At 42.7% G+C, this 15938-nt stretch overlaps 1 protein-coding gene across 20 annotated transcripts in view; it reads right to left on the bottom strand.

Annotated features, from left to right (window-relative positions):
- Fggy (FGGY carbohydrate kinase domain containing) overlaps window positions 1–15938 on the bottom strand; it is a 362592-nt gene that overhangs the window by 73264 nt on the left and 273390 nt on the right. For 17 of the 20 annotated variants that reach the window (XM_060365879.1, XM_060365896.1, XM_060365885.1 and 14 more), the window contains 3 exons: window positions 11570–11644; window positions 6195–6315; window positions 765–859 (listed from right to left, as the gene is read on the bottom strand). In XM_060365879.1, the coding sequence (XP_060221862.1) occupies window positions 765–859; window positions 6195–6315; window positions 11570–11644 (291 nt within the window). Of the gene's footprint in view, window positions 1–178; window positions 433–764; window positions 860–6194; window positions 6316–11569; window positions 11645–15938 lie in introns of those variants that run through there. The other 3 variants (XM_060365882.1, XM_060365883.1, XM_060365888.1) reach the window with 3 other exon arrangements.

Here is a 15938-nt window from a genome sequence, read left to right as displayed (position 1 = left end):
CTCTCATATGTAGGGAGGCCAGAATCTGAACCCAGGTAGTCTAGCTGCAGAGCCTGTCAACATAGCCTCTACCTCATACTCATTTTCTTTTAGGATTTTTGTATCATACTCAGGGCCTTTCACAACTTCCAGCATGTACAACATCTTTTGTAATTTCACAGCAGGAAAAGCTTGTGTCTTACCAGAAAGTAGGATGTTTCCTCTTTTTGAAAATAAGAATTATGCAATCCATCATGCATTCTTTTTTTTTTTTTTTTTGTCTTGGCTGCCAGGAAGCTCAGAGCAAAATTGTGTACCCAGTCACCACCACTTAACTCTTTCTGTCTTCCTATATTTTGTTCCTTATTTTAACTTGTATTTTTTTTTAAACCAACACTTTCTTTTGTGTTTCTTGTTGATAGAGGCTTTGAAGGTATTTGGAAAGTGATGAAGCTGAAATAAGCAAATAAAATTCTTAAGTACAGGATTAAAAACCAATATTTTGACCACTACCTGTTCCTCTTGATAAAAGAAAATTGGCCAAAGGAAAACTGAGGCTAAATGATTTAGGAGCTTCTTTACAGGAGAGAAAAGCAGAACGATTCACACAAACATGAAGTCAAAGGGAGGCTACAGTAACTACGTCAGAGACTGCCAGCGCCTGCTGCAACCTATCATTTCCTAATTATATCCTGTGCGTGTTTTGCAAGATGTGAGTTGCTGTCAAGAGGACAGACAGCCTCAGACAGGGGAGGGACCACAGCCACCCATGGATCCTGACATACCTGCACAGAAGTGAAGTCCCCAGAGGCACAGGCACCTAGAATAGCAGCACCCACAAGGACAGACTCCACCTCTTGTGACAGGACCACAGGAATGCCTGCACAGGACAAATCCACACCTTGGTTAGTGAGCAGGAGCAGGGCTCTGGAGAGCCAGAAAGCACCTCCGGAAGTCAAACACCTGATGTCAAAGCAGCAGTAGCTCATACCTCCCTCAAGGCCTCAGTCCTTGGGATTATGGGTTCCAGGGGATTTTTCTGCCTTGTGCCTGCTGGTGCACTGGCCATGAGCCTCAAGGTATGCAATAACACACCTAGCAACCTGTGAGATCTTGGCACCCAGGTCTCTGGCTTCCCTCTATCACATGCTTTACTGGGCCTAGTGAGGAGTGAAGGCTGAAATGAAGTCTCAGATGGGGTGATGAATATAGGTCATGGGGGGCTGGTTCTCTGGCTCATATATAATCATCTCCAGGGGTTTCCTACCTCCTGGTATAAGCCACAATCCTTAGACAGTCTGGCAAGGCCCTCTTCTAGCATCTATCCTCTTTTTTCCTACCTACCACATGGACATGCTTTCCATGCTACTTCTTGAGTAGGTTTCAGGGGCCTTCCTGATATCAGTGTAACTGTCTCTTCACAACAGTGCAAATACAACCTGAGCTTTCCTTGGTCATTACATTTAAAATGATGAGACTATTTCAGCATCCCTCACTTGCTCCTGTATCTTCCCCCTCACTTTCTTTCCATGTGTTTTGCTTATTTAGGTTGTCTTGTTCCCTGCCCTGCAAAACTGACATTACATGAAGCTAAGGGCTCCTTTCTGTCTACTACCATGTCTGTGGCATTTAGAGCAAGGCCTCAGTCATCAACTAAATGAGAGAATGCCTCTCTGTGCCTGTGGCTGACACAGTGGACGTGAAGACTAAAATAGGCATTTGAAGGTAACTAGGAATCCACCAGGCACAAAGAAGCCACCTACATGACCAGTCCCCAAGACTGAAGATCTGTGTGGATTTCGTATGCTGTCCTGGATTCTTAAGATAACCGACACATTAGCTTCTTCACTCACTTCATGGTGTGATCCTAAGTTAGGATCCCCACCTCTCCTTACCTCAGTTTCTTTTTTTTATTTTATTATTATTACTTTACACTTTATTTACACTTTATTCATTTTGTATCCCCCCTTACCTCAGTTTCTTTAGCTAAAAGATGGGAATAAATTTCCATCTACTTTCACAGGATAGCTCTTAATTTTCTATTCAGTAGATGACAGGGAGTGCCACAAACAAAAGTTCTATGGCAAAAAGATTCCTTTAAACGAAGGCTGCAGCTCTGTTCCTGACTCCTAGGGAGGCTCACTTGTTAATTTGCCTACCTCATCCAGCTCAGGTCAGCTCCTGACATCTCCCATACTGACACCCAGGAAAGAGGATCTTGCTGACATCTCAGAGAACTTGAGGAATTATAACAGGACCTGCCTCTAGCTGTGCCACTAAGCCATCAGGTGGAGTGATGGATCTGAGAAAAGCTCAGGCCTGGCTTCTCCCCTGTTTCCTTTCCTTTGGGGTCCTTCACAATCTCTTTAACTCTTTCAGCCCTGCTTACCTCAATGGCTGGACACAAGACAGATAAATATGTGAAGGTAAGTAGGAACCACTTATATCATACTTGGAAAGTTAAGGCAGAAATACTTTCTTTAGACAAAGGCTGCAGCTCTCTTCCTGCCTCTCCCAGGCTCAGTTGCTAACTTACCGACCTCCTCCAGGTCAGGTTAGCTGCCCCCATACCCTCTTACAGACAGCCAGGAAACAAATCCAAATAGAAATGCAGCTCATTGCACAGGTTCACTGTGTAGGTTAGGGACATAGCATTTAGCTGGAGCTCACGTTTCCTGGTTTGTGAGAGACATGGCAGCTGCTACTCTTAGACTCATCATTGATTTCAAATAGGTGTTCATGGGAGCTGGGGAGTAGAGCTATGGGGAAAAGAAAGGGCAAGTCTCATCAGCCATCCTGAGGGTAAGGTCAGATACCAGGCCACACAGAAGGATATTGGTGGCTCAGACATAAGTCATACTACACTGTGCCTGTGTGAATCTGTTGCCACCCAGGCCTCCTATTGACCTAGAACTTTTCTTAGATAGAAGATAGCCTTCTGAGCACCATTTATCTTCAGCTATGCTGCAACAGACCCATAACTTCCCAATTTCCGAATGGACAAGAATGAGTCTCAGGATGCTTCCTTAGAGAGTAGAGGCCGGGGACACCCAGAAAACCCCTCAGTAGCTCTCACATTGTAGTTCAGCATATTCTGGAGTTCAGTTGCCAGAGTTTGAATTTTGGTTTCTTACTGACACAGCTGTGCAATATTAGATAGCTTATTTAACCTCTCCATGCCTTTGCTTTCTCATTTAAAAACTCCCCTCTGGCTGAGTCTGAACTTGGCTCCTATGTCAGGCTGGGTGCCTCTAGATCCTCAACCCGAAGCTTAGGGAATAGAAATAGGTTAGCAGCTATAGAGGTCTTCCTGGTTGCTAGGTTTTCCATAATTCTGTAAACAAACCCTTTATTCAAGTTGGCCAAGTTTGAATAAGCTTCCCTTCTCTGTATGGCCCTGTCACCTCTGACCTCTGGCTCTGTATTCTGCTCCCCTACACACTGGTCAGAAGACAATGGAAACTTTGCTGACTGGTAAAAGACCTTTTGGAGACATCTTGTTCTTTGTATTCCCAAGCCAAGTTCAGCACTTGATAGCCTGGGTACCCAGGGAAGGCTTGTGTGTGAAAAACAAAAGCAAAAACAAAACAAAAGAATGAAATGAAGGTGGAACGGTGAGACAGGAAGAAGGAAACCCTAGAGAAAACACACACAAAGAAAGTATAATTTAGAAGGTGGAACATTTAGTCCCAAGTCTTCAGGAAAACCTACAGTATTTTGTACATGCAAACTATTTCTGGAAATCATAGCTAAGTCAATGGTCAGAGGACAGGAAGTGCCTCTGGTGCCCACTTCCTTTCCCAAGATGGGGCAGCCCATATTTCCTGCTTTCATGAAGCCAGCTTTTCCTAAGCTGGCCAAAATTGCTTATAAAATCTTAACCTGTCTCCACCATGTCATCTCCTTTTGGGTATGGGGCTGCCTGGAGGGAAGAAGTGAAGCAACAGGCTAGGATCGCTCACTGGGAGCTGAGCAAGAGCCAGGACCTCAAGCTCCTGAGCTTTCCTTCCTCAGAATTCTGCATGAGGGAGATGACAACACTGCTGTTTTTTTGTTTTGTTTTGTTTTTGTCTTGTTTTCTGGAAGAGGGACCGAGCTGGCCTACTGCTCCTTCCCCTACTCTGCTCTGCATTCTGTTTTGTTTTGTTTTGTTTTCCACACATTATATCTGAGAATTTTGTACTATGCTTTTGCTTTGTTCTAAATTGTTCTGCACAGGGAAAGCAGAGCCACTGCTTCACCTTTCCACAGGCCTCTTTTATAGGACAGATACAAATGCATTCCTTTCTCTGAGCCCTGGGTGAAGGCAGGAAGAGGGAGGCTTTGCCTGGAATGTCAGCTATTTTATCGGATGTATTAATGAGTTTAGCAGAAGCCAAGGCATTTGAAGGCAGATGCACTTTGCCACCCTTTGTCACTCATGAGGAGAAAAATTTTAGGCAAAGAAAAGGTCTCTTTGTCCACAACTGTAACTGGCCAGTAGTTAAGAGACAAAGGGTCCAATTTGCAATCTGAACCCAAACAGCCACTAACAGCTTTCCATTCATCACCCCGGAGGACAGCAGTTCCCAATGCAGAGCTTGTGGCAAAGTGGTTTTCCCTGGCTTTTGATGCTCAGGGGCACAGTACTAGAGGATGACCCATTTTCACAAAGGCCAGAGCTTTAGTGCCCAGGCTGTGCCTAGGTCACATCCTGCTACCGTGCTCAAGGGCCCTTCCCCCTACCCCCATTCCTTTCACTAAAGCTGGCTTCTATCCTCCTGCCTCCATCCAGGTAGGATGTGGCTTTGGCTAATTGATGGCTGAGAAGTGGAAAACCACAGAGATTTCAGGTTTGTCTCTTATCTATACGACCCAGCTGATCTGGCTTTCGATTTTGTCTGCTTCAGTCTTCATGGTTGACTTCTGCAGGTTTTATAAACCTTGAAACAGGGTGGGCATCCTCAAAGAGTGACGACAGAACCTGGCTCAACAGAAGACTCACAATCTGGGCTTGTTTCTACCTGGTGGCCTGATTTAGGGAAGTCAACTGAATGTACCTTCCCTGCCCTCCGTTTGCTTGACTGCACTGCAGTCTACTTTCTAATTTCTGAGGTTGGGGAGAATTAGTGATTGCACTAGGCACTTGGCTAAGGCAAGCAAAGCTCCCACATGCTAGATCTACCCTTGACAGTACATGCTTTTCTAAGCGATCCTGTGACTTGTACCTCAATCTAGTTATTATCTATAAGGTGATAATAGATATTCTATTTAGTTCCATCTAACTATGTACAGGTATCAATAAGCCTGGCACTTGGGTCCCATATCTGCATGGCCTGGAGCAGGATGAGCTCAGACACCAGCCTACCTGCTGTGTAAGGAACACAGGGGGTGGATGCCAGGGTAAGATGGGCTCACGTCAGGCAGGAGTTGATGTTGCAGACATGCTTCCCTATTTCCCTCCCCTTTCCCATGCTTAGACCTGGTACCTAAGTACCAACAATGGGTACTGGAGGGAGCACTAATCTCCAGAAGACACTTGGGGAGAAGATGCAAGAATGGTGAGGGTACAGGCCCAGAGGGGCAGGAGGCTAGGTCGGGGTTTGTACCACTGACAGGTGAACTCCCAGAGTGCCTTTCCTGGAGCCCTGGGATCATCTCAGAAGGCAGTATGCCACTGTCCCCTATTCTCTATGCCCATCACAAGATGCTCAGTGCATGATTTTATGATCACACCCTGATTCCTAGGCACTGAGAAGGAATTTCAGCATCTGGAGCCCCATTCTATAGCCTGACCTTGTCCTCAGCAATTGGGATCTATGTTCCTTTTTTCAGACAGCCAAATCTCTTGCCCTTTACTACACAGTCCAAAACTGAGCAAAATACCCACTATACTTTTTCTCACTCAGAGCTCTTGTCACACTGTGTTTATTTTGTCTGTTTGCCTTTGTGAGGAGACCCTGAGCTCCACGGTACCAAGGTCAGGTTTTATTCATTTCTATATCTCCAATACTCCCCACAACGCTTGGTTCAGAAGTACTCAAATAAGACGCTGGCCTTGGTGTTTTATTCAGTAACTGGACATATCTGAGTCCTTTTCTCCATCCTGAGGACACAGATCATGCAGTCGCTTTGATAACTTGAGATACCATCAATGGCCCCTCCCCTCAGCATGCCTTTAACTTGTCCTTTTGCCCACAACCCAAAGTTCTACACCACAACTTGCCGAGGCTTACCAGTAACATCAGCATGCATCTGCACAAAAAGGGGGTTCTTGCTTAGGCCTCCACACAAAAACAGGGAACTCAGGGAGTGCCCTGCTGCCTCCATGGCTTCCATGATGAAGCGAGTCCCAAACTGAAAGCAGAAAGCAGAAGAAAACATCAGGATGGCAGTGAAAGCAAGGGATCAGGAACACTTGTATTTGGCACCCAGAACTTTGCATGACTATCCTAGATATTTGAGGTTTGAAGTTCATGTCACCTGTGATCACACACCTGGTTGACACAGGGAATTCTACCCTGGACCTGCCTAGCTTCCAAACTCCTTGCTTCTCCCAGGATTCATACAACACTGAGTAATACAGCTAGGCAGTTATACAACTCATTTCTTTGCTTTTATTTCATTTTTTTACTGATTATAAGATATGACAACATTTCTTCCTTCAAACCTTCTGATATAGGCCTCCTTGCTCTCTTTCAAATTTAAGCTTTCTTTTTATTAATTATTGGTACATGTATATGTTTGTGTGCATGATGTGATGTGTGTGTGTGTGTGTGTGTGTGTGTGTGTGTGTGTGTGTATGGTTTGAGGAGATGATCCTACATTAGGGGCATTACGGTCAGTCTTAACATATAATTTATAGTTTGGGTTTGGCTATTTAAATAGCTGTGACCATACTTTTTTGGGATGTTCAAAAAATAGACGCTCAAAATTCCTAACTTATTTGGGGACACTGGATTTTTTTTTAAGATGAACTATGATATGGCATTAAGAATGTAGCCATATGTTAAGAAGTGGCTCAGAAGAAAAACAAGGAGGAGGATATTTTCAGTAGACAGAGGGGTCTTTGAATGTTTAGAGACTAAAGGGTTTTGAAAGAAGGAAATGCAGTAGGTAAAAGAATGGGAGTGAATTCCTGGGTAGATGGGGGAGGATGTCGGAGGACACATGCGGCTAAAGATCTGGAAGGCCCTAGAGTTTCAATGAATGCTGAAGCTGTTAAGGAGAGCTGAGGACTGAGAATAGAAATGAGCCAGTATTATAGTTTTTAGTGAAAGTGCACGTGTTATTGGGAACTTGGTTCCTGATGTATACAGAGTCCAAGAAGAATGTACTGCCCACTTATCAGGCCGTGGGAGATGGGGTCTAGGAAATGAAGTAGCCCTTGATAAGGGTGTCTACAAGGACATCTTCCTGGCCATAAGAGTCCTTCAAAGGAGGGACCCATCATAAGGTAATCTCAGTATATGACATCCCCACTGGTTTGCAATAAATGATGAAGCACTAGGGCATCCAGCAACTATTAAAGCAGAGAAGTCCTAAGAATTTTTTTGAAGCTGCCCAACAATCTGGTGAAAATATGAATTTTGTAAACTTGGGCCTTCAAAAATATCTATGATTGTACTATGTTTGAAAAATGAAACATGAAGCATGGTGATTCCTTCTCCAGTGGGTATTCCTCGTTCTCTCTAGGTGTTCTTTCTTTAGTTTTGGGGGGAATCATGAAACCCAGAAAAAAAGTCATTCACAGAACAGAACTAGGCATAACTTCAGAAGGTCAGTAAATGTCCTCAAGTCCATCATGGACTATTGGAGGGCTACTGGTTCTAGGCCACCATGAACTATTCTAAAGACTGGATTCTACATGGATTCATGCTGAAGGCATGAGCTTTGATTGATGTCAAGAGGCCCTACCTAATCTGATGGGCAGTTCACCTGTTTCTCCAACCCAACTCATGATTCCATTCTCATTTACTAATGGGACAAATAATGTCATATTCATTCAGTTGAACGTGGATTGCTAAACATGGTAAATGAAATGAAATAAAAGATATGGCCCGAGACATGGCATGCCACACCAGGATGTCCCTTATAAGCTCACAGCTGCAGGCCCAGGGAAGGGCTTACAGAGTTCTTCAGTCTGCTGCACATGTCAATGTCATCTCTGGTTTTAAGACAAACTAACCCCACTTTCAGTGTGTGATTAGCAGGTCTATGACTGGGTCCTTGCGAAGCACATTACTGGGAATGTAAAGCAAGGACCTGAACAAGAGGCACTCCCTTCAGGGCTGTGACAGCCTGTCTCTCATTTCCCACTCTGGCAGCTCTTTGCGAGGCCTTCCCTTTAGTGTCCCAGACTCCGCTGTGTGACGAGCAACCCTCTTGAAATGCTCACCAAAGGGCTTTGTGTGAAAATGCTTCTGTGCTCACCTTTCTGGAAAAAATGTTTTCATGGAGAAATTTAAATTAAAATTAGGGGATTGCAAGGGGACACAGAACCAAATGCAAATCAAAAGACTTCAAATGCAAATAGTACTTTTTAAGGGTCTAATCTGAAAAGAGAACTCCAGACAGACAAGCCGTGGACAAACCAAGTGGCTGACAGGTCTTTCAAAGAAGCCAGGCAAGAGAGAATTTTATTGCATGGAGGGGTTTCCTATAATCCTGAGCTAACTTGTCTCTCTTTAATTTCATCCCATGGCTACAGAGTACCGACCACGGATATTAATATAGAGAAGAGACTGCTTAACTTACAATAACAAATAGGTGCTAAGACAATATTCAGGAAGAAGGAAACAATTTTTTTCCCAAGCTGAACATTATGGAAAAATATCTGTTATCAAAATGCTTCATTAAAATGCACATTTTTGCCTAGAAAATCAGTACACTCAGATATTTTTTCAAACAGATGGAACCCCTCCCAAATTTAATTGACTCTATAATAAAGCTTTATCAGGAAATCTGTCTTAAAATGTCTTCCCTGCATGGAATTATAAAGGTCATTAAGACAATAGACAGAAAAAATAGGATCACTTTAAAAGGACGTATGGCCCATTAAATGTAAGATTGATTTCCCAAATGTGGGTTATTTGAGAAAACATAGCTGGCTCTTTCCCCCTCCTCTCCTGCATGCATTATTAAGTTTAATCTTCTTTTGCATTCCTGGGCTTCCTGCTGCAATGTTCTTACCAGGAAAAGTACCCTGTGAAAAAGATTCCAGGCCAAATGAATGATGCTTTCTGATGTGTTAAGTAAAAGCTGCTCTGGGAATGCCTGAAAACTTATTTCACACATGTAGCTTTTATGAAAAGATCAAAGAAAAGCACACCACCACCCAACGGAGAGAGCAGGAGCTTGGGTTGAGATGGACACTGGTTCTCATTCCAACTAGCATGCACTGGCTGTGAGACCCTGGCAAAGAGCCCATCCCTATCTCAAGTATAAAGACAAGCCCCGTGGCTTACAGGGCTACAGTCTTAAGGCCTGGACAGACAAGGCACTCCAGTGCCTAGTACAGAGTTGAAGGTCCCCTGAAGAGTGACAGTCCTTACCACTATGGGGCAATATCCCTGGCCTCTCCTCTTTAGCTTTGTCCTTCATGCCCACATCTTAGCATTTGCTCATAAGGTGTAAGCATCCTGCATCTCTAGTTTTCTAGAAGTATTCATGTCAATGACAGCGACTAAGCCCATTAAAAGCCCCTTCATACAATTATATTCACAAATCAAACATTAATTTCCTCAATATACCTAAGTTTTATTTTATAAACTATATAAACTATATATTCTCATCACTGTTCTGCCATATATAATTCATGGCACTGAGCAGATTAATTTACTATTTACTAAGGGTTTGGGATTCTAGTCAGTGGACTGAGGAACATAATATCAGTATTATATGGTTACATCAGATGACGGCATAGGTATTTAGTGCAGAACCTGGGATATAACAAATATCTCCAAATTCTATTCTTCATTAGTAGTATCATGCAATCTTCATTTTAGAGGTGAACTGTATGATTTTACTAATGATAGCCATGTTTCAGTTTTCATCTTCTATTCATTTTCTCCATTGATAGATGTCAGAATTGTCTGGGTTTTTGTTTGTCTGTGTCTTTTGTCTGTTTGCTTGTCGTTTCAATGTAGAAAACAGTTTGATTGGTTTCACCAAACTGTACAAAGTATTAAGGCAAGAGGAGAGTTGCTTAAGGGAGAGATACTCTGGTCTATAGTCTACAGGGGCTGTGTGGCTGAGTGGGCAGGTTCCATCTGCCTCTGCAGTGGTTCTCCAGACACATGTGGCTCCTGGGTAAGTATGAGTCCTAATGGGGCACTTGTGTTGGTGATATGAATAAATATGCATTTATTTAAAAGAGTAAGAGTATAAAAACAGCTGTTGAGAGAAAAAATAGTGAGTATCGCACAAGTCTTTATAGCATTGACAAGCAAATGAAAACTGTTTAGGGATGGAGATAGGCTCAGTGGTAGGGTGCTTGCCTCAGTGGGTGAGGCTCTGGGTTAAATCCCGAGCATCCCTAGTGCTCCCAACACCACCACCACGAACGCCACTACTTAGAAATAGTAATGATAAGAAGAATAAGAATATGGAATAATGACTTAGTGGTCAAGGACATACGCTGATCTTGCAGAAGACATGAGTTCAGTTCCCAGGACCCGCACTGGGCAGCTCACAATTACCTTTCACTACATCCCCTAAGTCCAGTGCCTTCTCCTGATTCCCCCATGTATGGCATACAAAGACACAGACATATAAATAAATCTAAATAATAATAATGAACCGTGGGTTTAGTTATGATAATAGTATAAATCCAAAGTTAGTAGTAAGCTCTTTTGTTCCTTTCTGAGGGTTTCCTTTCTCTTTCCAAGATTAATAAAGCACTGACTTACTTGTGGGGTACAGACCTACTCTCAGATGCTAAAATGCTAATGTGCTCTCTAGTACCGGTGCACATGCTGACTTTTGTGTCATCTCAAGGTTTTAGAACTCTCTGGCAGCCCACCTGTGGAGCACTGCTACACAAGATTACTTAGGGGATGTCTGAGCAGCTAGGGTTTGGTCTCACATTTCAGATTTAAACTCAGCCTTCTTGCCTCAATCATTTTAACCCATCACGTAAATCCCTAACCAACCCAAATCAAAACGTTTCTAAGAAACCTTTTAGTGAATTATTTTGTAAAGTGAACAATATTATGTATTGTATTAAAAGAAACATTCTTGATAGCAGCTTTCTAACTGCACATGTACTTGGAGTTTCTTTTGCCTGTACTGAATTTAGAAGACATCAGACAATTGACAGGCATGATGGAAAAAAAAACCTTCATTTTCCTTTGGCTTTCAGTTCTTTGAGTTTATCATTAAGGCATGTGAGAACTCTTATCATCATTGCTGTCTGGACAGGCAAACATCTCTTTGTGGCAAGCCAAGCTCTCTTCTAATTAAAAAAACAAACAAACAAATAAAAAACTGCCACAAAACCAAGGGTTCATCTCAGGGATCTTGTGGCTTGAACATACTGTAAGCACAGAGTAGGTTTTCTGTTGTTGTTTCTGTTTTTTGGTTTTCTTGAAATGTCATTAAAGCATCTTACAGCAATGGCTTGAACAGTGGCCAGGTAGAGGATGGCAAGATCATCAAGGTCCTGAGACAGTGTCAATCCAGTGACCTATAGGAAAGAAGAAAGAAGAATGAGGGGCCCAAAGCGGCTGCCATAGACAGACATAGTTCCCAAGGAATGTAAACAAGCTCAGATGTGCTTTCTGGATACAACAAGTTCATAAGCAATTCCCCCACGCTTTTGTGTGTGTATGTGTGTGAACTAATCGTGGAATGCTTACTAAATTGTTTAAACTTCAGACTTGGGAAAAAATATCCCTCCTCTACACCAAAAAATTATTTGTCCTTGGATTGATCCAAGCCAAAATTAAAAATAAATAAATAAACAAACCTCTCAAGAGATTATATTTGATATTTTTAACATGAAATTATGTGATTAAAATGGTATAGGTATCTTCTGTGGCTTATTAGAAATTAAAAACATAAATAGTCAGCCATTGACTTTAGATGGCCATGAGTTTAGCTGCTGTCAGAACTTAGTGTAACAGAACCCAAGGGTTATTCAGGGTAAATAATATGTCTCCTACAGATGTTGTACCTATTGAGGGATAATTTTTGCAAGGGAATCCCATCAAAATCAAACAGAACCATATGAGCAGGTTAGTTTCCCAGATAATTAAGAGATGAATGGATGCTGGCTGTGGATGCAATCAGATGGTTCACAAGCTTCCCTTCACATCTCTCTGTGTCAGTGTTCTTACTGGATCTTCAGAGAGGGGAGAAGCCGATGTCTTTCTTCTCCAAGTGCTGGCCGTGGATGCAGTCAGCTTGTTCACTTCAGCAAAGTGAGAGAATGATCCATCTATCTATGCACATGTGTGTTTGTGTGCTATGTATGTCCCAGGACAACTTTCAGAAGCTGGATTTTTTTCCTCTGGTCATGTTGCGGCCAGACTAGGAAGCAAGTACCCATTCCCACTGAACCATCTCACTGGACCTCACTTTAGATTTTCACATTACAGAATTAATTGATGTCCAAGATGGAACTTTCTATGGAGTGTGTGCCATGTGGACCACTCAAGAGGATGAAGAAGCCTTAGAGGAAATTGTTGTGAAATGTGAGTGCCCAGGAGTGCTAGAGATGCCGTGGGGGGGGTGTGTGCGTGTGTGTATGCATTTGTACTGGCTTCAAAAGCTCACACATGCCAGATGAACTTACACGGTTCAGCTGAGGGCTGGCTGGTTCTGTGGAGAGGAGGAAGTTGAAAGGAAGCGTAAGTGGAAGGGGTGAGTTTATAAATATGTATGTGGCAATTTTCAGTGCTGAGGCGAGACAGTCGAATGAATGCGGAAGCCCCATGGGAGACTTGTGATAGTATGCACATTTTATTTCTTTTGGCTCTTGTGTAAAAGGGGAACAGTAAGAGAAAAGTAATTAGTTAATATTTAGAAATGTGTTGAAGTTGCATATGATGCCTAAAACCATGCCAACTTCCTAAATTACAGGCACAAAATACTATCTAAATCTGTTTTTCCCCTATACAGTAAGCATGCATGAATAGAAAGATAAGGAGATTTATAGGAAGACATCTGGGTTTACATTTCCAGATTTCTTCTGACTGGGTGTACAGTCACGTATGAATTTGTAGCTCCTCTGCACTTCATTTTTTTCATCTGCAAGGCAGGGCTAAAATAACCCTTAGTCTTTTGAGAGAAGAGATCACTTCTGAAACGTCCCTTATTTATTGGTAAGTTGTACTAGGTCTGTAAAAGCTATATACTCCCCCAGTGCTTATGGTGTCATCTATACATACAAGAAAAATTTATTAAGGATTCATATTTTCTCTGAAACTATTAATACATATTCACATGCCTTCTTTGGAATGGTATTGATGGTTTGATTGCCCCTGTGACATAGAAATGAAGCATTTCCTTCAATGTGCTATAGTCACACTTGGATGTGAAGTAGAAGGAGAACTCAGTGCAGAAGGTATGCAGTGGTCAGTCCCAGCATCCATCGTGCTAAAGGCATCAAGCCTTCTAGGAGTGTGAAGAAGCAATGTGTCCCTAACAAGTGCTGTGTTTATCACAGTGAGGAATGTGTCTACAAGGACTGGGAGAAACCTCAGACATTACAAATCATCCTCTCCATTTGTGTTAGAAAAGGAAATGACAGAAGCTGAGCCCTCAGCTTAACTGCGGATGTTAGCTTCAACACTGCACAATTCAGCCCGTGGTTCACACTTGCGCATATCTCTTCACTATCCTGGCATTCATATTTTTCTTGGGATCCTATTCAGTTTTACTGAACCTTTGGTGCGAGCTGACAATCCGTACTTTAGCAAGAACCTAAGTTCTTGTGTTCTAAATTGGCATTAAATTGAAGGGATAAGTGTTCTAAACCTTAGCATTATTAATTATTAGTTCAGAAGTTTCCCAAATAATTTAGATTAGTAAGTATGTAAAAAAAAGAGCCCTACTCTTGAGACTGATCTGTACCAAAATCTGAAACTTGAGCTCTTGTATTAAACCACAAATAGATGCTTCCACATCATAAACTCGTTTGTGAAAATTATGAATATTATGTAAAATTATCTGCAAGCTATATACGTAAAGTATTCCTGATACCTAAATGAAGTTCAGATTTGAACTCCGGTACTATCTCCAAATTATCCCATAAAATACATTCAAATAGTCTAAAATTGAAAATTTAAATGTCTGTTTCAGATAAAGACCAGTAATTTAGTATAATAGTAATAACAGCAAGTTGTTAAAGGAATAAAAATTATTACTTATGTTAGTTACAAAGGTGCTGTAGGAAACATTCCTCAAATGTTAAAAACAAAGAGATGTTCTAGGTCCCTTGATGAGGGCATCATCACTCAGGAGGATTAACTGGAAGCTTTCAGGGACACAGTGGGGTTTCCTCAGTCAGTAAGGAAGTGAGGGATCTCAGAGAAAGCTCTATAGAGGACTTCTGGGGGAAGAGAGGGACTAGAGAATGGAGACCCAGTAATGGTGGGAGTCCTGGCTGATTCTTTACGCTGCTTAAAATCCACCCATGACACAGAGGGCCCCTGAAAGTCTCTGCCCTGCAGACTATCAATGCAGATGCTGAGACTTATGGGCAACCTTTGGGCAGAGTGCAGGGAATCTTATGAAAGAAGTGGAAAACAGTTAAGATCTGGAGAGGACAGGAACTCCACAAGGAGAACCAAAAAATATGAGCACAGGGGTCCTTTCCTGAGACTGATACTCCAACCGAGGACTATGCATGGAGATAGCCTAAGACCCTTGCACAGATGTAGCCATGGCAGTTCAGTATTCAAGTGGGTTCCATTGTAACAGGAACAGGGACTGTCTCTGACATGAACTGATTGGCCCGCTCTTTACTTACCTCCCCCTGAGGGGGAAGCAGCACTACCAGGCCACAGAAGAAGACAATGCAGTCACTCCTGATGAGACCTAATTGACTAGGATCAGAAGGAAGGAAAAGAAGTCCTCCCCTATCAGTGGCCTTGGGGAGGGGCATGCATGCAGAGGGTGGAGGAAGGGAGGGATTGGGATGGGAGGAGGGAGAGAACCACAGGGGGAATAGAAAGTGAATAAAGTGTAATTAATAAAGAAAAAAAAGATTAAAAAAAATCCACCCAGACTTGGAAAATGAAGATAAATGTGTCACCATGGCTTGGGAGAAAGAATTAGAAAGATTTCCATCCTCTGGTTATGCAAACACTAATCCATACTCAGCTATAGACACTTGGCAGATACAATCAGTTACAGCTGACCTTAAAGGGGAATGATTACCCTGATTTATCACATGGGCACTGAAAAGCAGAAGAAGAAGAAGGCAGAAGAACCCGTGAAAAGATGAAAAAGAGGAAGGCAGAGGGCAGAGGGCAGGAGGCAGAAATGAAAACAGGAAATCTCAAAGTATGAGATGGATTTGCCTCTGTCTTGCTGGCTTTGAGAGGATAGGAAGAAGACAATGAGCCGAAGAATCCAGGAAGCTTCTAGAAGTTGAGCGGGAGTCCTGACTGCCCACGGGAACCCAGGAACGTCGTCAGTTGGAAATAAATTCAGCAACAATTTGAATGGAAGGGAAAGTATATTTTACCCAGAGCCTTCTAATAGGAGACTCAGCTTCTGGTCAGGTGGAAACCCAGAGCAGGGAAACCATGTGGGAGGGGCAACTTGGATGTGTGAACTGTGGGACTGTAAGATGACGAGTCTACACTGCTAACTTCACGGCCCAGTGAACACGCCTAGTAAGAAGAAAAGACGGGCTGACACTCTTCCCTTCACCGCTGCATAAATGACGGGACGCTGAGCACCTTCACAGGCTTGGGAAGCCTTTGGGTGTGCGCCTGCACCAGTTCCCAAAGCTGCTCTGTGCAAAGGTT

Source organism: Meriones unguiculatus, chromosome 12, assembly GCF_030254825.1.
Source record: "Meriones unguiculatus strain TT.TT164.6M chromosome 12, Bangor_MerUng_6.1, whole genome shotgun sequence".
In the NCBI taxonomy this organism is placed as follows: Eukaryota; Metazoa; Chordata; class Mammalia; order Rodentia; family Muridae; genus Meriones; species Meriones unguiculatus.
Note: the sequence above shows the minus strand (reverse complement) of the source record. Positions and strands in the feature narration are given on the sequence as shown.